Source organism: Schistocerca americana, chromosome 4 (genome assembly GCF_021461395.2).
Source record: "Schistocerca americana isolate TAMUIC-IGC-003095 chromosome 4, iqSchAmer2.1, whole genome shotgun sequence".
NCBI lineage: Eukaryota > Metazoa > Arthropoda > Insecta > Orthoptera > Acrididae > Schistocerca > Schistocerca americana.
Window position 1 is genome coordinate 537,538,150 of NC_060122.1, and position 24,481 is coordinate 537,562,630.

General features: G+C 43.8%; 1 protein-coding gene across 1 annotated transcript in view; it reads right to left on the reverse strand.

The window, feature by feature from the left end:
- Nucleotides 1–24,481, reverse strand: part of LOC124614009 (collagen alpha-1(III) chain-like) — a 224,520-nt gene that overhangs the window by 69,176 nt on the left and 130,863 nt on the right. The window contains exons 2-3 of the mRNA XM_047142823.1: nucleotides 20,289–20,375; nucleotides 20,066–20,200 (exon numbers count right to left, since the gene is read on the reverse strand). Coding sequence (XP_046998779.1) covers nucleotides 20,066–20,200; nucleotides 20,289–20,375 — 222 coding nt within the window. The remainder of the gene's footprint in view (nucleotides 1–20,065; nucleotides 20,201–20,288; nucleotides 20,376–24,481) is intronic.

Consider the following 24,481-nt stretch of genomic DNA (forward strand, 5'->3'; position numbering starts at 1 on the left):
TCCTCAACAAAGTCAAACCCTCTACAGTGATGTAATCAACAAACTGGTCTCTCGGTGGGAGAAGGTGTTCGTCGCCAGAGTGACAATGTTGAGAAATAAATATGTAGGCGTTACGAATAAGGATGTAGAATGTTAATAAAGTTTTTTTATTTAAAAAATTTCAAGAGTTTTCACATAAAAATTCAGAGGCATTAGTTTTCAGTACGCTCTCGCATGTTAATTTGTTTGAAGGTTACGATTTTGAGCAAAGAATGCCATCCAGCATAAAAATATTATTAACCATTTGTATTGTTTAGTGCTTAATGAATCAGTTATTGTACAATATACTGCTTGCAATCACCCCCCTTTCACCCTGTGTCGATATAAACATCCTTTTAATTGATATACACTCCTGGAAATGGAAAAAAGAACACATTGACACCGGTGTGTCAGACCCACCATACTTGCTCCGGACACTGCGAGAGGGCTGTACAAGCAATGATCACACGCACGGCATAGCGGACACACCAGGAACCGCGGTGTTGGCCGTCGAATGGCGCTAGCTGCGCAGCATTTGTGCACCGCCGCCGTCAGTGTCAGCCAGTTTGCCGTGGCATACGGAGCTCCATCGCAGTCTTTAACACTGGTAGCATGCCGCGACAGCGTGGACGTGAACCGTATGTGCAGTTGACGGACTTTGAGCGAGGGCGTATAGTGGGCATGCGGGAGGCCGGGTGGACGTACCGCCGAATTGCTCAACACGTGGGGCGTGAGGTCTCCACAGTACATCGATGTTGTCGCCAGTGGTCGGCGGAAGGTGCACGTGCCCGTCGACCTGGGACCGGACCGCAGCGACGCACGGATGCACGCCAAGACCGTAGGATCCTACGCAGTGCCGTAGGGGACCGCACCGCCACTTCCCAGCAAATTAGGGACACTGTTGCTCCTGGGGTATCGGCGAGGACCATTCGCAACCGTCTCCATGAAGCTGGGCTACGGTCCCGCACACCGTTAGGCCGTCTTCCGCTCACGCCCCAACATCGTGCAGCCCGCCTCCAGTGGTGTCGCGACAGGCGTGAATGGAGGGACGAATGGAGACGTGTCGTCTTCAGCGATGAGAGTCGCTTCTGCCTTGGTGCCAATGATGGTCGTATGCGTGTTTGGCGCCGTGCAGGTGAGCGCCACAATCAGGACTGCATACGACCGAGGCACACAGGGCCAACACCCGGCATCATGGTGTGGGGAGCGATCTCCTACACTGGCCGTACACCACTGGTGATCGTCGAGGGGACACTGAATAGTGCACGGTACATCCAAACCGTCATCGAACCCATCGTTCTACCATTCCTAGACCGGCAGCGGAACTTGCTGTTCCAACAGGACAATGCACGTCCGCATGTATCCCGTGCCACCCAACGTGCTCTAGAAGGTGTAAGTCAACTACCCTGGCCAGCAAGATCTCCGGATCTGTCCCCCATTGAGCATGTTTGGGACTGGATGAAGCGTCGTCTCACGCGGTCTGCACGTCCAGCACGAACGCTGGTCCAACTGAGGCGCCAGGTGGAAATGGCATGGCAAGCCGTTCCACAGGACTACATCCAGCATCTCTACGATCGTCTCCATGGGAGAATAGCAGCCTGCATTGCTGCGAAAGGTGGATATACACTGTACTAGTGCCGACATTGTGCATGCTCTGTTGCCTGTGTCTATGTGCCTGTGGTTCTGTCAGTGTGATCATGTGATGTATCTGACCCGAGGAATGTGTCAATAAAGTTTCCCCTTCCTGGGACAATGAATTCACGGTGTTCTTATTTCAATTTCCAGGAGTGTAGATTCCTCGTAACCGGAAAACTACTACAAACTCGTTTGGTCTTGTGAATGTCAAATCATAACAGATACTATTACAGTGTGCTTGAATTCATTACTGCTCGGTCCTGTCTCAGGTTTGCTTGTCAAGAAATGTTATCGTACGTTGACATTGGAAACCAGCAGTTTTGGTGAGGGCGTATTACAAGATTTCCCACTGTTGTGAAGATATTTCCACAAAAAGAAGAGTAATTGAAGTAACAAACAAAATAACTGTAATTACATTATTATTCTCTGGGCCGTCGGTGACCACGAATCAAGATGTTGCTTAAAACTCAGAACTAATAGCCGTGAAGTTTTTGGGGACATTTTGAGTGCATGTGGAAATGATAGGCTAATAGGAAATGGAGATGGCATATTTGTTGCCGTAGATAAGAAACTCAAATATACACAGAAAGAAATTCGAACTGCATGCGAGACTGCTCGCGCAATACTCAGCATCAACGATGGGCACAAACTTATAATGGGGATCTTCTATCGTCCACCATTCTTACCTTGTGGTGTAACAAAACATTTCAGAGCAACTTTCAGTTTGCGAGTACTTAAGTTCCCCAATCATACTGTCATCATCGGAGTACATCAAATCAAATGGGCGTGACAAGACGTCCTGCACCCTGCGTCAAAAAACTGCCTACAACAGGTAGCTTGCAAAGCCCACTCAAGACGAAAATATGTTGGATCTAATGGCAACAAATAGACGTGACTTCTTTGAATATGCCTACGTTGAAACAGGTATCAGTGACCAAGATGCAGATTTTATAACAACGACTACCAAAGTGAAAAAAAGCAACGAAAACAAGTAGAAGGATTTATATGTTCAGCAAACTAGATGAAGAGGCAAGTGTGGGGTACCTCAGTAAACAATTTGAAACACTTAGCTCTGGAGCGGAGTGTTATAGAACTGTGGCTCACGTTTAAAAGAATAGTTGACTCGTGGAAGAGGGTCACATAGGTGCTGAAAGAACTAAGCTGACAGATGCTCAAAGATAGACGCAAACTATCCCGCGTAGCCCCACTTACAAAGTTTCAAGAAGTAGCTTGAAGTGATATATCTAGGGATAAAATGCAACCTCTTACGTATCACTCCCTTGGGATCGTAGGACAAGATCAGGCTAATTACAGCTCACACAGAGACGTAATCGTTATTGCTGTGCTTCAGACATGAGTGGAACGAGAAGAAGGTCTAATAACTGGTTCAATAGGAAGTTCTGTCGTTCATGTAAAATGAAGTTTTAGACAGAACTGTTCCCTATACGTCACGAGAAGTTTCGCATATCAAAAACGTCACACTAGAGCTATTTCGCTACACCAGTGTAATGTGATTTGAAAGGAAGGTGACGTGTCCGACTCATGTTGGACGTCTGTCGGGCCACTGTTCTGACTCATACGGCAGCCTATAGGCGGAGCCCGACACGGGCGGCTGAACACAACACTCGCTGATGGAACGCGGGCCGCTGGCCTCATTCTTTGGCCCGTCTGAATACCTTCGGGCGTCCTCTCGCGCCTCCATATCGGTCACAGTGTCTGTGCTGCGTCGTTTAAAGGCTAGTTCACGTGACAACATTAGGTTTCACGAAACTGATTTCGTATATGACGGAATGACACAACGACACCAGACTGCACTTCAGTATCATCGTATGTGAGTGCCAGAGTCGTCTCCGAAATGAAAGTTTTGGCAGCTGCACGAACAGTAGCGTAATTAAGTCGTGTCTGTATGAAACCGATACATAAGTATAAGAGTCGTGTTGGGATACATGATTGTATAAAAAGACAGGTCAGCTGGGTTTCTCAGCGACCTTGCTGCGAGAAGTTGTGGTGGAAGACTAGAGAAATCATTTCAGCCACCTGAGACCAGGTCAGACTTAATACTGTTAATGATGAAACAAGGAAGGAAGATACTATAGTGCCTGATGTATTGTCTTCAGAACTGAAATTATAGATTACATAGCGTTGGAGCGTGGAGATTCATAGTCGGATTTACAGTCAGATGTTTTATTTGTATATATATTTCGCAGCTCAAATATCGTAAATCGTTCCACGTTCAGATCGTGTATGACTGCCCTCAAGTTCAGCAACACATCGCTACTTTTTCTGCTGTCAGTATCACAAAAAATCCCCTATACTACTATGCATAGCATTGATGTCCTGGAAATGAACGATTTGCTCCGTTCCTCAAAAAAATGGTTCAAATGGCTCTGAGCACTATGGGACTTAACATCTATGGTCATCAGTCCCCTAGAACTTAGAACTACTTAAACCTAACTAACCTAAGGACAGCACACAACACCCAGCCATCACGAGGCAGAGAAAATCCCTGACCCCGCCGGGAATCGAACCCGGGAACCCGGGCGTGGGAAGCGAGAACGCTACCGCACGACCACGAGATGCGGGCTCCGTTCCTCACTCCACATTTAAACTTCGTTGGCGCGCTATAGACGCAACACATAACCTCATGCCCCATGCAACTACTAGTTTCGTGTTGCCAAAGTTGTAACAAGCCGAAACTGTTTAACTCCGCCAGCGACTTGTGCAAGCATGCTCCACACAGGCGCTTTGGTCTGTAACGCTGTTTCGAAACTCAGATTCGTAACGTAGTGTCGTCATGTCCACTAGCCGTAATATAACCTCAGAGGCTTCATCGAGAAGTTTTTGCATATTATGCCGTATTGATACATGGAAAAGGAAGCAAAGCACGGCTGTTCTGGCTACAAACGGACCAGTCGGGCCCGAATGAAAGCCGTGCCATTCTCTGCCAATGGCGTCATTGGGTGCGGTATGGCGGGACATGTAGTCACCACCGCCGCTCTCACGGTCGTTGTCGGGTTGCTTTACCTTGGAACCGCTGCTCAATTACTGAGCGCCGAATTGCACACTCCTGTCAAAATTTACGAGATGATTCAGGATGTGTTTAACCCAATTTCTAATTCAATATATAGACGAGCGCAATATTACATCAAATATTTAGGTTAGAGCGACATCCTCTTGCAATCAGTTATGAACAGCTTGCTGAAATCGCTGATAAACCACCGATAGTATTCTCAGACTACGTTCATCGTCGCAAATCATAAATAGAAAGTAACAATGTGACATTACTAAACTTCAGGAGTATCAACGGTAAAGTGCCAGAATTAGTATGGCTTATTAAACCTAATAATGCCCAGATAGTATTAGGAACAGGATGTCTGCTGAAACCTTTAATGAGCAGCAAAGAAATCCTGAATATAGACTGGAAAATATATGGCAAGGATAAGTTAGACGTCTTTGGTGGCGACGCCTTTATTGCCATAAAGAATTGTATAATATCTGATGAGGTTATTACGGATTCCGTATGTGAAGTAACGCAATCTGGGTCAAACATGATAGTCGGATATCAGAATGCAGTGTTTCGCGGTGGTAACATTGAATAAAATGTTCACGAGCTTCCAGCCGCGTCAAGTACTTCAAAAGCCGATAGCTTTCGATCGAACACATCTTTGCCGTTGCAAAGTGGAATGACTGATGACAGCCTGCCGATACGACCTTATATACCCTAGCTGCTGAGTGTGACGTCACTGCTGTTCACGGTATCGCCATATATGGGCAGACGTTGACTTCGCCTTCGAAGCGCTGCTTCAACTTCGCGATCGCTTGATCCCACGCCGCGCAGAACTGCAGGTTACATCAGTACCTACTGTAGTGATTTTTATTTCGATAGCTTCTTTAATTACACAGTCCCAGAAGCCGTTAGTTCCAGTCACGACAAAGGTTTCGCCAGACTTGATCCGGTAACAGTTTCCTAGTGCATGCTCAGCTGAAACGGCTTTTTCAGGGTAGCGTAGACAATAAAACTTCTCATGGTCCTGCCTGAGTTGTTCTGCAATGCGTATTGTTTGTCCGATGTAAGAATGGCTACACTTGAAAGGTATCTTACGCACTCCAGGTGTTCTGAGATCTACTACTTCTTTATCTAGTCCCAGCAATTGCCGGACTTTTGACGATCGATTTGATTTTGTGTCTTTCAAGCAGGAGAGTTGCCTTCTTTAACGCAACAAAAAAGAAAGTTTCTTTTCCTGAGTGTCGTCGATGGTCTTGCTTGAGTTCCCTATATTTAATTGTTGATCGTTGCGCTCGTTGTTGCTGAAGACCTGGCGTTGTTGGCTCAACTCTTGGGGTGTGTTGCTGGATTTTGATACAGCTCTGCACGATGTAACAATATTCATAACACAGCACGCCTCTGTGCCGGGAGTTGATGGCTGACGGCGTGCAAGTACAGATCCCTGTGCGTAGGTTTTCTTTACACGCTGTGGCCAAGGCAACATTTTCGTTTGCGGCGGACGAAGACTTCGAGAAAGACCAATGTATCTTCTTCTTCTATTTCCATAATTAATGGGATGTTACTTTTAATACTGTTGAGATGTTCCAACAACTCTTCAGGTATTTCAAATCCACGGGGTCAAATGACGAGTGTGTCGTCAAAGTATCTAAATAAACTAGGCTTTAACGCGTCCTTATCCAAATTCCTTGAAATTCTCCATAAAGATACGAGGGCTGGAACTTAAATAGTGCAACTTTTTATTCACAACCGATACAAAAGAGTTACATGTTTTCACCCGTTACTGTCCTTCAAAGTAGTCACCAGCGTTGTGTAGAACCCGTTGCCAGCGATGTGGAAGGCGTAGTATACCGTTAGTAGAGCCTGCTCTATTGATGGTGCAATAATTCTTGATGGTGGGCCACTTGGTAGCTTCCGGTAAGTACTTTCATCTAGTTGCGAGTACATCTTCAGACCGTTGTCCACGTATGTCATAATTAAGGCTGCTGTCAACAGGAAGAATCTCAGCGCTTTGACCAATGCGTTCAGCCCTGCCATGTTGGGTGCTGGTAGCATTACTTTCTCGAGAATACGGTTCGTTTGACGCCGTATTTCGTCCGCCGTTTCACCGTGGAACTTCCGGACTGCCTGTTGGAAGTCGCTTATTATTGCACTGACGGGAATGTCCTGCGATGAAGGTGCGACGTTAAAGTCCTTTCTTAAGTACCGACATGGCACTTGAGCCTATGACTCTCGCCGTCATGTTGATGACGGTGACTTCGGAGGATCTGTGGTCCGCACCATGTTGCTACGAGATCCGGCTGTACTTCCGTTTCCGCTTTTCCGTAGATCTGTGATAACCTTACTTGGGAATACAAGAATATGTTCGTGACCCGGGGGAAGGGGGGGTGTCCCACCTCATACAGCTGTTATTGACGGGCAACAGCTTCGAATGTAAAGGAGTTTAATCATTTAATACACGTAGAGTAACGAACATCTCCATGAAGTACGATAACTATCGGACTACTGCTGTAACACCTATCGCTTCCGTTAGTATATCCATGTGATACTGAAAAAGAAATTTATTTTAGTTGAAGGACACCTGAGAATGTGAGTAACTGTTCGTGTTTCACCTGAGGCTCTTCCTTTCTCAGAACCTATATAACATTGAGGAAGGGAACTATAACTTCCCACTAAACGTTCCAGCTTATTTCGATGATGTTTTCGCAGATCTTGCCTTGTAAATATCGACATTTAAATGTTTCTGTACTTTATGCCTTGGTTCGATACGCAAGACATATTCTTATATCGCGTATATTTGGTTCCAGCAGACATCGTTTACTACAGTAAGTACCGTAGCTCAGTCAGTCCTTTGTATGGAACAAGTCACATTTTAGAAAAATATTACCTGGTCCAGGTATCAAACACACACACACACACACACACACACACACACACACACACACACACAGAGCCACACACACACACCTTCTTTTTTGACACTTAATCCTCATATGGACTGAAGAGAACGGTGAGGATATAACTCTTTGTTGCAGGTAGTTCGTGTTGCCTGGGATTGTCACACTGTTCCTTGATAGCTGCCTCACATTCGTTCCATCAAACTGATGAACTGTCGTAAGGGGTGAATGAAAAGACCTAACTTAGCTTATGTTCAGCTCTGCTACCATTTTGAAAAAAATCAAGAAAACTGAAATTGTCCTTGTAATCTTTTTCTTTTCGACTGTAATGTCTTTCTTTTCGAATAATCTGACCAGTTGCCTTGTTTAAAATTCCATTTATACGAGGCGAAAGCTATACCTCTGACTTAAAAAACTATGCATATTACAACATGTAGTGGAACTGATGTATGGTACCATGTATATTAAGATATATAGTTGAACAAAGCTCTGCATCAACCTCCACATGATGACTGTAATTCACAGTCAAGTGCCTGGCAGAGGGAATAACCTTCAAGCTGTTTCTCTACCGTTCCACTTTCGAACAGCGTGCGAGAAAGACTAACACTTAAATCATTCCGTGCGAGTGCTGATTTCTCTTATTTTATTACAGTGGTCATTTCTCCTTATGTAGGTGGGCGCCAAAAAAATATTTTCGCATTCGGAACAGAAAGTTGGTGATTGAAATTTGATGGAAACTTTGTACGGCAACGAAAATTAGCTTTGTTTTAATGTCTGCCATCCTAACACGCATATCATATCCGTGACACTGTCTCCTCTACTTTGCGACAGTACAAAACGAACTGCCTTCTTTGTACTTTTTGGATGTCCTCCGTTAAACCTGTCTCATGCGAATACCACACCGTGCAGCAGTATTTAAGAAGACGGAACACCGTAGCGTAGGCAGTCCCTTTTAATAGGCACGTTCTGTCAGTAAATCGCAGTCTTTGGTTCACTTTCCACACAACATCATCTATGTGGTCGTTCCAATTTAAGTTATTACTAATTGTAATCCCTAAGTATTTAGTTGACCCATCTACCTTTAGATTTTTAAGATTTATCGTGCAACTGAAATTTAGTGGATTCCTCTCATGAGAATAACTTCATGCTTTTCATTATTTCGCGTCAACTGTCACTATTCGCACCATAGAGATATCTTTTGCATTTGGTTTTGACCATCTGATGACTTGACCAGATGTTAAATACTAGCATCATCTCGCGAATAATCTCGCCATGGATGGGGACTCAGTTAAGAGGTAAATCTACGTCCACTGACTCTGCCGGACCACCCAGCATCGACGAGCCGCTGTATCATCCTCTGCCACTGGCGTTCTCCTGGTGTGGCAGACATACTGGTTAATGAGAAAACTGGATGCTTTATTGAAACTGAATACAGAATGGAGATTACCAGTGTTCACGTCAACCGCGGCGACCGTTATTGGAGTGCAGGGTATTATGGATTACAGGGTTGCCGTTTGTGTGTATCATCAGAACAGCGTGTGTTGACATTTATCAGTTTACTTGGCCTGTGTTGAGAGCAACCATGGATAATCTGCAAGACGGAGGAGTGATTCTTTCCCATTGTGTCTGAAAGGATACGTTGCCCTACGTGCGTGAACATAACACTGACTTTGATTACCATAAATCTTACAGTTTTAATCCAGTTTTATTACGCAGCCAAAGTTTCGTTGTAAGATCTCCCTTTTCAAAACCGATTATTCTTCCCCATTATTAATTGGGAATGGTACATCTTGCAAACGATGACTGAACAGAAGAATTTTTCTATTCACTCCCGTGAGACATCAAAGCAACCTTTTCAGTCTTCTGTGGAACGATAATTGGATGTACGGTGTTTCAGTCGTAATAACATTCGTGTAGAGAGAGGCATGATGTGAATAAGTAGCCTCCTGTAGTTCCTATTCAAAATTACCCTTCCACACGCCCTTAACGACGTTATAAATTGTAAATTATCCTGACTAACACTTTAATGCAGCTGTTCTCCATTGCAGTGCCATCATTGTCAAGTGATTAATTTAATCAAGATTTATAACTATACAGTACATCACTATAATCAGATTCGACATTTTAAAGCACAGTACAACCTACGATATTTTGCTGGATATAGTATAACGAATTTTCGATGTGCAAAATATGCTCCTTCTTAAAGTCGTTAGGTTCCTGTAAGATCACAGAACGATTTATGTTTTCCCGCTAACTAGCCTTCTCGGCATCTTTAACAAACAGGCTCTACTGGAAGTGCGTACCAAGGACGGAGGACGATACATGAAAGTAACAACGGCTGTTGAATCGCAAGGCCGAACTGTTCAAAACACGATATGTCATTTTATCAATGAAAAGCTATGGCAAATAAACAGGAGAAGAACAACAAACAGGGACCACTTCGTCCGATGTCATTAATCACACTTGCCACAACACATGAGGCCCTACTTCTGAGGCGACCAATTTAAAGCACTCCTAGAAACTTAAGACACACTGTTACAAGAAAAAATACCATTTCGGTAGACAATCAGCAGCAACAGGAATTCGAAAACAAATAACGTGATTCGTTTCATACACATGTATGCACAACTTAAAGAGCTGAAATAAATTATATACCTATGCTGGAAATTAATATGACTCTTGATGAATGAAAGAATAAATAAAGGCTACCCTCATCTGAAAGTATTTAATAACAGATATGTGAAACATGTTGGCTCTCTCTCCTTTCTTCAAGTATTTTTATACACCAACAGGAAGAGGTCTTGTTTACCTTGCTTTCAATTGCCAAACTTTATTATCACCAAGAAATTTCTTTATACACTAAATGAGGGGCGCGTGTTATAGGAAAATTACCGAATATTGACATGTTCAACATTCCAGCTGCCACTGTCCAAATAGTGCAAATTTTAAGACTATTAAAACAAACACAGAATTCATTTTTGTGTGTACCCTAAACTCACATGAGATGGCCTGTTAACCCCTTGTGCTGGACAGGTAGCTGGGTGGCATTCGCAATCTTTCTATGGTGCTGCGTTGGTGGCACTACTTGGAATACGTAATTAATTCGGTACAATTTTGGTATCATACATATACGAAATAGCAGCGCCTGTGTTCGTACTGCTTAATAGCAAAGGCACTGTTATACGTCAATACCAGGGCCTCGACTCTCAATAAATATGTCCTTCCTGGACTCATAACATACGAGTACAGGTTGTGACACATGAGCGACGACAAACGGAAGTTTGTCTCTGTTAGTGATTCGTTCACAGATAGCCAAAGCTGTTACGGCGACCACCCGCACAAAGCAGAAATTCCGGATTCGAGCCCCGGACCAGCGAAAATTTTTACTATCGTCATTCCAGTATACACTAGTGGTGTTCATATTCGCAATTGCGAATACATTTCTAATATTTCTGCGTCATTTCTATTGGGATGCAATGTCTACTGCTTCGGAAATTTTGGCACAGCTACCAAACTGAATGTGGTAACAGTTTATCACCATCCTTGACAGTAACTGCTGGTCTGAGTCTCTCATCTGCCAGAGACACAGAATTTGCAATCAAGGAAATAAAAAGCAATGTGCAAAATACAAATTGTATGTATAAGCACTACCACTAACATCTACTCTTGTTTTCAGCAATAATCTGTTCTGGCAGATCACTGGTAGCTCCTTGTTCAACGTGGGCATTGATAAGAATGAAGCCACTAACCAAGAATACGTGGAAAGAAGTTTACAAGCAACATTGAATGATGTACGAGCGATGCGCTGGTTATATCCATATCTATATCAAATTAGTTCAGTCAGTTTAAAGTCGGTTGTTGCATAACGTACAGCAGCCTCAGAGGTCGTTTAAATAAAGAAAAGGAATGAATTTTGTCCCTGCAGCGGAGTGTACGCTGATTTGAAACTTCTTGGCAGATTAAAACTGTGTGCTGGGCCGGAACTCGAACCCATAACCTTTGACTCCCGCGAACAAGTGCTCTACCGACTGAGCTATCCAAGTACTACGCAGGACTCACCTCTCAGCATTACTTTCACCAGGACCTCACTCGGATCTTCCAAATTTCAGAGACGCTCTCCTCCATATTCTGCGGAACTAGCAATCTTGAAAGCAGAAAACTGCGCAGATACGACTCATCCAAATCCTAGAGCACTTGCCCGCGGAAGACAAATGTTCCAAGTTCGAGTTCCGGCCAGGCACACAGTTTTAATTTGCCAGAGAGTTTCAAATCAATGCATACTCTGTTGCAGGGTGAAAACCATTCTGAAAACAATCCCCTTGGCTGCGACTAAGTCATTTCTCCGCAATATCGTTTCTTCCACGAGAGCTAGTGTCTCAAGGTATGCAAGAGAACTTCTGTGAAGTTTAGAAGGTAGAAGACGTAGTGCTGGTCGAAGCGAATCTTTGAGGAAAGGTTGTGATTCGTGCTTGGAAAGCACGGTCAGGGGAGCACTTTGTCGCCAGAAGCAAGTGTCCCAGGTTCGAATCCCGACGCAACACACAGCTTTAACCTACCAACAACGAAAAAATTAGAAGTTTTTCAGTGTATTGCTAAAGAAGCATAGTCACCAAACCATAATGAACCGATATTCGTCGATGTCGGTATGCAGTTTCCACAGTAGCAGTTACATTGAAGTGAGGCTTATTCTATTAAGATGTCAAATGCAATGAAATAATTCTCTTTGTTAAGTATTTTGGTGGAAAAGACTATAAATTAACTGTCAGATCTGCAAAACGTTCATTTCGCGTATTCACATACAGTTTTAGTTTCTAGTTGCAGCCATTTTCTGTGCTTATTACTACGTGTGCTTTATTAGCTTTGAAAAGCTTTAATAACGTCGATGTTACAGTGTTACCTCAAATCACTTTTCAAGTATGGAGGACAATTTTCGAAATTAAAATCGATATGCTATAATTTTTATGTTATAAATGAGCTTCCCTACACCTCTGAAATGATGTGATACATAGCGAAGGTCAATTAACGTTATCTACTGAGCCTTAAACTCAGTTGCTGAACAGGGGATGCGTCCTACAACATTTATCTAAGACTCGTCCGACATTGATTGTGTCTATGAAACATTCTCCGTCTAAGCTAATCTGTTGCATTCAGCATTTCGAGTTCGACAAGTCATCGATGTACCTCGATATCCAATATAAACGTACTTTCACTCACTGACGACGTGGCGATTTTTTTTATAACACTTCGAGAAGACGTGTCTGTGGTTTCTAAATCTACATCCATACTCCACAAACCACCGAACGGTGCGTGGCAGAGAAGACCTTGTACCACGGCTAGTCATTTCGTTTCCTGTTCCACTCGCAACGACTGCCTATATGCCTCAGCAAGAGCCACAATTTCTCGTATCTTATCTTCGTGGTCCCTATGCGAAATATATTTTCGCATTAGTAGAATCAGCCTGCAATCACTTTCAACTTTCGGTTCTGTAAATTTGCTCAACACCGGTTTTTGAAAAAATGTCGCATTGAATCCAAAGATTTCTACTTGAGTTTCCGAAGCACGTCCGCGATAATTACGTTTGTTCAAACACCTTTTTTTTCTTTGGGTGATCAGTCTTCAGACTGGTTTGGTGCGGCCCCCACGAATTCCCCTCCTGTGCCAACCTCGCCATCTCAGAGTAACTCTTGTAACCTGCGTCCTCAATTATTTGCTGGATGTATTCCAATATCTGTCTTCCTCTACTGCTTTTGCTCTCTGCAGCTCCCACTAGTACCATGGAACTCACTTCCTGATGTCTTAACAGATCTCCTATCATCCTCCTTGTCAATGTTTTCCACATATACCTTTCCTCTCCGATTCTGCACAGAATTTCCTCATTTCCTATCATAACAGTCCACCTAATTTTTAACACTCATCTTTAGCACCACATCTCAAATGCTACGATTTTCTTCTGTTCCCATTTTTCCACAGTCCATGTTTCATTACCATACAATGTTGTGCTCCAGTTGTATATTCTCATAAATTTCTTCCTCAAATTAAGGCCTGTGTTTGATACTAGTAGATATCTCTTAGCTAGGAATGCCCATTTTTCCAGTGCTAGTCTGCTTTTGATGTCCTTCTTGCTCTATTCGTAATGGGTTGTTTTTCTGCGTAGGCATCAGAATTCCTGAACTTCATCTACTTCGTGACCATCAATCCTGAAGTTAAGTTTCTCCCTGTTCTCATTTCTGCTACTTGTCATTACTTTCATCTTTCCTCGCTTTACTCTCAGTCCATATTCTGTACTCATTAGATTGTCAATTCCATTCAGCATGTCTTGTAATTCTTCTTCACTTTCACTCAGGATAGCAATGTCATCAGGAATCGTGTCATTAATATCCTTTCATCTTGAACTTTAATCCCACTCATGAACCTTTCGTTTATTTCCATCATTGCTTCTTCGATCTACAGACTGATCAGTAGGGGGGAAAGACTACATCCCCGTCTTACACCCTTCTTAACCTGAGCGCTTCGTTCTTGGTTTCTACTCTTATTACTCCCTCTTGGCTCTTGTACATATTGTATATTACCCGTCTCTCCCTATAGCTTACCCGTATTTTTCTCAGAATTTCAAACACCTTTCACCATTTTACATTGTCGAACACTTTTGCCAGGTGGACAAATCCTGTGAACGTGTCTTGATTTTTCTTTATTCTTGCTTCCATTATCAACCGCAACGTCAGATTTGCCTCTATGGAGCCTTTACCTTTTCTAGAGCTAAACTGATCGACATCTAGCACATCCTCAATTTTCTTTTCCATTCTTCTGTATTTTATTCTTGTCAGCAACTTGGCTGCATGAGCTGTTAAGCTGATTGTGTGATAATTCTCGCACTTGTGAGCTCTTGCAGTCTTAAAAATTGTACGGATGATATTTTTCCGAAAGTCGTTTGGTATATCGCCATATCAATACATTCTAGACACCAACGTGCATAGACGTTTTGTTGCCACTTCCGCCAATGATTTTAGAAATTCTGATGGAATGTTATCTATCCCTTCTGCCTTATTTGATCTTAAGTCCTCCAAAGCTCTCTTAAATTCTGATTCTAATACTGGATCCACTACCTCTTCTAAATCGACTCCTGCTTCTTCTTCTATCACATCGCCGGCCGGAGTAGCCGTGCGGTTCTAGGCGCTACAGTCTGGAACCGCCAGACCGCTACGGCTGCAGGTTCGAATCCTGCCTCGGGCATGGATGTGTGTGTTGTCCTTAGGTTAGTTAGGTTTAAGTAGTTCTAAGTTCTAGGGTACTGATGACCTCAGAAGTTGAGTCCCATAGTTCTCAGAGCCATTTGAACCATTTTTTTTCTATCACATAAAACAAATCTTCCCCCTCATAGAGGCTTTCAATGTATTCTTTCCACCTATCCACTCTCCCCTCTGCATTTATCAGTGGAATTCTCTTAATGTTACCACCCTTGTCCTTAATGTCACAGAAGGTTGTTTGAACTTTCCTGGATATTGAATCAGTCCTTCCGACAATCATTTCTTTTTCGATTTTTTCACATTTTCATGCAGATATTTCTTCTTAGCTTCCCTGCACTTCCTATTTATATCATTCCTCAGCGACTTGTATTTCTGTATTCCTGATTTTCCCGGAACATGTTTGTACTTCCTCCTTTCATCAATCAAAAAAAATGGTTCAAATGGCTCTGAGCACTACGGGACTTAACATCTGTGGTCAGCAGTTCCCTAGAACTTAGAACTACTTAAACCGAACCAACCTAAGGACATCACACACATCCATGCCCGAGGCAGGATTCGAACCTGCGACAGTAGCAGTCGCGCGGTTCCCGACTGAGCGCCTAGAACCGCGAGACCACCGCGGCCGGCTTTTCATCAATCAACTGAAGTATTTCTTCTGTTACCCATGGTTTCTTCACAGCTACCTTCTTTGTACCTATGTTTTCCTTCCCAACTTCTGTGATGGCCCTTTTTAGAGATGTCCATTCCTCTTCAACTGTACTGCCTACTGCGCTATTCCTTATTGCTGTATCTATAGCGTCAGAGAATTTCGAACGTATCTCGTCATTCCTTAGTACTTCCGTATCCCACTTCTTTGCGTATTGATTCTTCCTGACTAATGTCTTGAATTTCAGCCTACTCTTCATCACTATTATATTGTGATCTGAGTCTATATCTGCTCCTGGGTACGCCTTACAATCCAGTATCTGATTTCGAAGTCTTTATCTGACCACGATGTAATCTAAATGAAACCTTCCCGTATCACCCGGTTTTTTCCAAGTATACCTTCTCCTATTGTGATTCTTGAACTGAGTATTCGCTGTTACTAGCTGAAATTTGCTACAGAACTCAATTAGTCTTTCTCCTCTCTCGTTCCTTGTTCCAAGCCCATATTCCCCTGTAATCTTTTCTTCTACTCCATCCGCTACAACTGCATTCCAGTCCCCCACGACTATAAGATTTTCATCTCCCCTTACATACGGTATTACCCTTTCAATATCCTCGTATACTTTCTCTATCTCTTCATCTTCACCTTGCGACGTCGGCACGTATATCTGAACTATCATTGTCGGTGTTGGTTTGCTGTCGAATCTGATAACAACCCTATCACTGAATTGTTCACTGTAACACAGTCTTTGCCCTACCTTTCTATTCATAAGGAATCCTACTCCCGTTATACCATTTTCTGCTGCTGTTGATATTACGTAGTATTCATCTAGCCAAAAATCCTTGTCTTCTTTCCATTTCACTTCACTGACTTCTACTATATCTAGATTGAGCTTTTGCATTTCCCTTTCCAGATTTTCTGACTTCCCTACCTCATTCAAGCTTCTGAAATTCCACACCCAGACTCCTGGAACATTATCCTTTGGTTGATTGTTCAATCTTTTTCTCATAATCACCTCCCCCTTGGCAGTCCGCTTCCGGTGATCCGAATAGGGGACTATTCCGGAATCTTTTGCCAATGGAGAGATCATCATGATACTTCTTCAATTACAGGCCACATGTCCTGCGGACATACGTTAAACGCAGTTGTTTCCATTGCTTTCTGCGTCCTTGTGCCGTTGATCATTGCTGATTCTTCCGCCTTTAGGGGCAGTTTCCTACCCCGACAAGATAGTGCCCTGAACGACTGTCCATTCCTCCGCCCTCTTTGACAGGGCCGTTGGCCTTACCTACCGGTAACAAATGTAGCAGCCCGCTTCAGAGATGCTTCGATGTCTTCTTTTAATCGGACCTGCCGCGGACCCCAAACACTCGAGCAGTACTTAAGAATAGGTCGCGCCCGCGTCCTATATGCGATCTCCTTAACAGATGAACCACACTCCCGAAGTTCCCCGAAAAAATCGAAGTCGACCATTCACCTTGCTTACTTTTACTCTACAGTTTGAGAAAATAATTTACGTTAACTATATACTGAGGTGACAAAAATATATGGGATAGCGATTCGCACATAAACAGATGGCCGTTTGTATCGCATATACGAGGTATAAAAGGGCAGAGCATTGGCGGGACTGCAATGTTTGTTCTCACGTAGGTCATATGAAAAGTTTTCCGACCTGATTATGGCCGTACGATGGGAATTAACAGACTTTGAACGCGTAATGGTAGTTCGAGCTAGACGTATGCGACAGTCCATCTCCGAACTCGTTAGGGAATTCAGTATTCCGAGATCCACAGTGTCAAGAGTGTGCCGAGAATACCAGATTTCAGGCAGTGGTCCACGGCCTCCACTTAACGACGAGAGCAGCGGCTTTTGCATAGAGTTTTCAGTGCTAACAGACCAGCGGCATTGCGTGAAACAACCGCGTAAATCAATTTGGGACGAACGAAGAACGTACCCGTTAGGACACAGCGGCGAAATTTGGCTTTAATTGGCTTCGGCAGCAGACGACCGACTCGAGATCCTTTGCTAACAGCACAGCATCGACTGCCAGACACCTCCTGGGTTCGTGACGATGTCGGTTGGACCGTAGACGACTGGAAAACCGTAGCCTGGTCAGCGCCAATTTTCTGTTGGTAGGAGCCGATGGTATGGCTCGAATGTGGCACGGAGCCCATGAAGTCATGGGCCCATGTTGTCAACAACACACTGTGCGACTGGTGGTGGCTCCATAATCGTCTGTGCAGTGTTGACATTGAATGGACTGGGCCTCTGGTCCAATTGAATCGATCATTCGCTGGAAATGGTTATGTTCGGTTACTTGGAGGCTATTTGCAGCCATTCATGAACTTCATGTTCCCAAACAAACATCGAATTTTTGTAGATGATAATTGTTCGAAATTGATTCGAAGAACATTCTGAACAGTTCTAGCTAATGATTGGGCCACCCAGATCGCGGAACTTGAATCCCATCAACATTTATGGGATATAATCGAGAAATGAGCTCGTGCATAAAATGCTGCAGCGGTAATTATGGACGGCTACAGAGACAGTATCGCTCAGCATTTCTGCAGGGGACTTCCAGCGATTAGTTGATTCCATCCCACGTCGAGTTGCTGCACTGCGCCGGACAAAAGAGGGTCCGACGCGATGTTAGGAGGTATCCCGTGACTTTTGTCACTTCGGTGTTTTTGAACTATCAAATTTTGCCTCAGCTCCAACACTCCTGACATTTCACGTAGCGACTTTTTCCTCTTTCCTCAATGGAGAGAAGTCTTCCGAAGTAAGAGTGATTTCAGGTGTGCCGCAGGGGAGTGTCGTAGGACCGTTGCTATTCACATTGTATATAAATGACCTTGTTCACTGAGGCTTTTTGCAGATGATGCAGTGGTGTATCGAGAGGTTGTAACAATGGAAAATTGTACTGAAATGCAGGAGGATCTGCAACGTATTGACGCATGGTGCAGGGAATGCCAATTGAATCTCAATGTAGACAAGCGTAATGTGCTGCGAATACACAGAAAGAAAGATCCTTTATCATTTAGCTACAATATAGCACGTCAGCAACTGGAAGCAGTTAATTCCATAAATTATCTGGGAGTAGGCATTAGGAGTGATTTAAAATAGAATGGCCATACAAAATTAATCGTCAGTAAAGCAGATGCCAGACTGAGATTCATTGGATGAATCCTAAGGAAATACAATCCAAAAACAAAGGAAGTAGGTTACGGTAGACCTGTTCGCCCACTGCTTGAATACTGCTCAGCAGTGTGGGATCCGTACCAGAGAGGGTTGGTAGAAGAGACAGAGAAGATCCAACGGAGAGCAGCGCGCTTCGTTACAGGATCATTTAGTAATCGAGAAAGCGTTACGGAGGTAATAGATAAACTCCAGTGGAAGACTCTGCAAGAGAGACGCTCAGTAACTCGGTACGGACTTTTGTTGAAGTGTCGAGAACATACCTTCACCGAGGAGTCAAGCAGTATATTGTTCCTCCCTACGTATATCTCGCGAAGACACCATGAGGATAAAATCAGGGAGGTTAGAGAGCACACAGAGTCATACCGACAATATTTCTTTCTACGAACAATACGAGACTGGAATAGAAGGGAGAAGGTACCCTCCACCACACACCGTCAGTTGGCTTGCGGAGTATGGATGTAGATGTAGATGAAGAAAATATTGCCTAGCCGGTATTTCCAGAATGACGAGGGTGTGGGTGTGGAGGGGTGATTCTCGGTGTGAAACGTTTCCTGAACAGGCAAAATGCAGAATTCTGCAACGAAGGTCTATGCCAAGTCATCCATCTTCGCGTAAAATGTGTCACATAAGAGGGTGAATTCGTAGAAGTGGACTACTGACAAGTTTCATGATTGCTGGTTGACTTTTTTGTGTGAGGTGATAATTAGAAAGTGCCACCACAGTGGCAGTTTGCCAGTCAGTTGCTCCTGCCAAAGACGATGCAGGTAATCATCGAAACATCAGATCTTACGATCAACTGACGCAGTAATAAGTCCGAGAATGTTTTATGTAACAGAGCCGTCGCGGAAGACTACGCTCTCAAGACGTCGTTCTGGTGATATAAAATGGAAATGCCGTATGGCTAGGGTCTCCCGTGGGGTAGACCGCTCGCCTGGTGCAAGCCTTTCGAGTTGACGCCACTTCGGCGACTTGCGTTTCGATGAGGATGAAATGATGATGATATGGACAACACAACACCCAGTCCCTGAGCGGAGAAAATCTCCGACCCAGCCGGGAATCGAACTCGCGCCGTTAGGTATGACATTCCGTCGGCTGACCACCCAGCTCCCAGGGGCGGACAATGGAAATGCTGTGTGGCTAGGGCCTCCCGTAGGGTAGACCGCTCGCCTGGTGCAAGTCTTTGGAGTTGACGCCACTTCGGCGACTTGCGTATCGATGAGGATGAAATGATGATGATGATAAGGACAACACCAGCCCCTGAGCGGGGAAAATCTCCGACCCAGCAGGGAATCGAACTCGGTCCGTTAGGTATGACATTCCGTCGCGCTGACCACTCAGCTGCTAGGGGCTGATGTTCTGGTGGTGATTAGAACTTTGTGACGCCCCCTCGAGTTTCCAGTGCGGCTGTTGCCCGGCTGCTCACCTGCATCTTGCTGAGTTGCCAGTGGGGTACGAAGAAAAACCGGTCCGCCGGATCTGTGGGTGCGACGGGGTGCCGGCCTCCCAGGCGGTGTAGGTAGCAGCGGCCCGCCGGAACATCGCGGTACGCCACCAGCTTCTGCAACAGCAGGCAGCGTCCACCCTTCAGCAGACCGGGTCCCTACGCCGCCCTCAGCTCTCAGCAGTGGTGGGTGTTCAGTACTTACCCTGTCGTAGTCGAACAGCGACCGCGTGGCGACAGCGCGGGGCGAGGCCGGTGGCCGCGCGTAGTACAGCACGCCCTCCAGCCGCTCCTGCAACACCAGTTCACGTGCCGCTGCAGCCACTCCAGTCCCAAAACAATTGCTAAAGGTGCGGCCAGACAGGGAGCTGGTAGTCTGCGCGTCAGTCCCTGGTCTGCATAATTTCTGTGGCACCGACTCGGTTAAACGGACCGCTCCCGCCCGCGACGGGCAGCCGGCGGGTTGTGAATATTTACAGAAACCGCGGAGGCCAGGTGTGAGAAATCTCGGAATAAATCGAAAGCTTAGTTGATTTGGTGTGTGCAAACGTACTGGGTGGCTATAATTAAAAAGCAGCAACTCCAGTGTGTGCTGTAATTATCGTATGCCAATGAAACTTGGTAGATATGCTAACGCGTTAATATGGAACAGATTTACGCTGGGAAAAATTAGTTCCAATTTTGGCCACCAAGTGTAAATCTGGCGCTGTACAGCATCTCGTCGACGTCTCCGGTACTAGTATTGAACGAACTCTGTAATAATAAACTCGACATTTGTAAGTAGGCTGTTTAGGTTTTCTCTATGTAAGTAGGCTGTTTATGTTTTCTTATTGGCAACGTTACGTAGCGCTCAATACGAAAATCACTGGCTGTGCTGTGTGCAGTCTGTGGCTGCTTTGCATTGTTGTAATACTCGCCATTGTAGTGTTAGGCAGCTGGCTGTGAACAGCGCGTAGCGTTGCCCAGTTGGAGGTGAGCCACCAGCAGTGGTGGATGTGGGGAGAGAGATGGCGGAGATTTGTAATTTGTCATGAACTGCTATATTTATATATGATGATATCAAGGTAAATACATTGTTTGTTCTCTATTAATATCTTTCATTTGCTAACTATCCCTATCAGTAGTTAGTGCCTTCAGTAGTTTGAATCTTTTATTTAGCTGGCAGTAGTGGCGCTCGCTGTATTGCAGTAGCTTGAGCAGCGAAGATTTTTGCGAGGTAAGTGATTTGTGAAAGGTGTAGTTTAATGTTAGTCAGGGCCATTCTTTTGCAGGGAATTTTGAAAGTCAGATTGCGTTGCGCTAACAAAATATTGTGTGTCAGTTTAAGCACAGTCATGTACAATTGTTGAAAGGGGAAGTTTCATATGGCGACCCTGCCAGGATACCTCACTGGAATCTTCTGATTCTTCTTGTAGTTTGTGTAATTAGTGTAGATTTTGTTTATTGCTAGCGCGTAACTGTAGAGAGAATCTCCTTTGTAGTTGCAGTCTTTCATTGTTGTACAGTAAAACAGTTGTGGCATGCATGTAGATTTGCAGCAAGTATTTCGCAGCTGCAATTAACTAGATATTATTTTCAGTGCTATGTTAATGTGTTCTCTTATTTTTGATCTTCAAATTGTGCTTTTCTGTGTTGTCGTGTGAAATACTGTGACAATAATGGCGTGTGAAAAACGTAATACTAGGCTCCAAAGTAAACTGAGAAATGACAGTGAAAATGAAAGCAGTATGTTAGCGCCACCGAGTAATGAATTAACTGATGTTCAAAGTAGTAATTTGGTAATTGTGCATAGGGAAATGGAGCGGGCGGCAAACAATGGCGTGGACAGTGAAACAATTAGTGAAGAGGGAAGCATTATCGATCGATCGGTCGACAATAGCTCGCCTCAGGAAGCCGAAATGACACGACACGATCTCGCAAATACTGTAGATTCAGGTTTTGGATCCTCACCGTTTTCTCAAATAAGTCAAGACACATTTTCTGCTTGTCAAAATGTGAATGTTTCCGGTGCAAATTCACTGCCGAAAAGCACTGAGGAACATGTTTCAGACACCAATGCATTGTTATTGCAATTAATACAACAAATGGGACAAACACAGCAAAAGCTTCAAAAGTTAGACACAATGGAACAAAATCAGAGACAAACACAGCAAAAGCTTCAAAAGTTAGACACAATGGAACAAAATCTTAAAAAGTTAGACGCAATGCAACAAAATCTTCAAAAGTTAGACTCATTGGAGCAAACTCTTGAACAAACACGTGAGGATTTAACTACCGAGTTACATCACATTGAATCGAAATGTCAAAAAGTCTGTAATGACGTAAAAACACAAATTTGTGAGCATTTCCAACCTATTTTTTCGCGTCATGAAAATGCACTACAGAATCACGAAGCAGCCATAAAAGAACTGCAAAATATTGTTCATGAAAATCATGAGACCTTGCAAGCAAAATTTGACTCAGTTGCATCTACCGATACGGTTATGCAACTTGCAAAAACTCAGGAAGACTTAAAGGACACAGTAGATACGATTTCAACACAAATGGACACTCTGAAACTTGGTTCAGAAAAACATACAGAGGAAATGATTTCACTATCGGATAAAGTAGCCGAACTTTCGGATCATGTCACTAGCTTATCTACAAAGGTAGATGATGTTCTGAATGACACAACACCTGTAGCCTTCACGGACACTGAAGAGTATGAACAAATTAGAAAATTCAAACAAAATCAAAATCAAATCAATACACAGTACAAAAGAGAAATCCGGGAAGTGCAAGACCAGTTGGCACAAGTAGTACAAGAATTACGTATTTCAGAGGACACTCGCGCTCCAGTATGGGAAGAGGGACTTAGAAACACGGAAAAGCCGCAAAATAATAACACAGGGCATTTCGGAAGTTATGAAAGAAATTGGCAATGTGCACCGAATTTTGAGATGGAGCGGCCGACACGACCTAACAATGACCGATATGCGACTCGCCGACATGACGATTTTGACTATAAGCTGTTCATTACTACACGTAAATTCAAAACATTTAAGAATTCTGGCAACGACATTCATCCACAAGCATGGCTCCATCAATTCTCTCATTGTTTTCCTCCCAACTGGTCGTTAGAACACAGATTAGAATTTATGTGTGGCTACTTAGAGAATGAACCAGCTGTAAGAATGCGATCGGTCATTCACGATTGCCACAGTGAAGGAGAATTTTACCATGCCTTCCTCTCAGCATATTGGTCTCAGGCCACACAAGACCGAGTAAAACAAAGCATCATAATGATGAAACGTTTCGAACAATCTGAATTTTCCAGTCTTATGAAATATTTTGAAGACATGTTGCACAAGAATCAGTACCTGTCAAACCCATACAGCCCCTCAGAACTCATCCGCATTTGCTTAATCAAATTACCCGAACATTTACGACATATTATTTTGGCAGGACGTTGCAAAGATGACATTGAAGCTTTTCAGGGTCTGTTACAAGAATTGGAAATTGACACTGACAATCGGGGAACGTGGAAACAGGAGCACAACAATTACAGGTCACATCTGTCACAATTCCACGATGAAAGAAATAATAACTGGACACGACAAGGCTATTCTCACAACACATATCGTGACCAAAACAGACACCACCCGTATGACAACCGTTGGCAGAGTAGTAATAATTACAGGGAAAGATCACCTCTCCGTGGTAATGACTATCACAGAGACAATCAGAGAAACAGACAATATGGGAACCAAAACAATTATTATCAAGGGAGACAGAATAACTTTAGACGCAACGGTCCAGCGCGCAGTTACGATTCAGGGAGAAATTCTCCACCACTTAACCGACAAGAAAGAAACTACAGGAACTATCGACATGACGACAGACGATGTGATCGTAACGACAGACCTGAATTGCATCAGAACTGGCGGGATTTAAACAGGGCAGGGTCCTCTCGTCACGGTGAATTTGTAGAAGTTAGGTCTCCAAATCCCAATAACGACGCTCGCCAACAAAGAGACAATAGGCAATGACTCACACCGCTGGCAGCCACAAAACGTTCTTATGACACTAACGACGCAGCTGCCGTAGCTAGTAATTACGTAAAAATGGAAGACATTAGGGACATCTTACTCCAGGAACACGACATAAAACATAACAATATTGCATATCCTGTGATTCACATTACAGTAAATGATGTAAAATTTACGGCAGTACTTGACTCTGGCAGTCCCATTTCAGTAATTAGTGAAACAGCCTTTAGCAAATGCAACAAATCGAACGATTGTCCCACACTTCCGTTACGTAAGATTAAATTACAAGGTGCAATCTTTGGAAAAAGTGTAGATGTACGCCAACAAACCAACTTAGAATTCTATTGTCAAAGCCACAGCTTCTCTATGA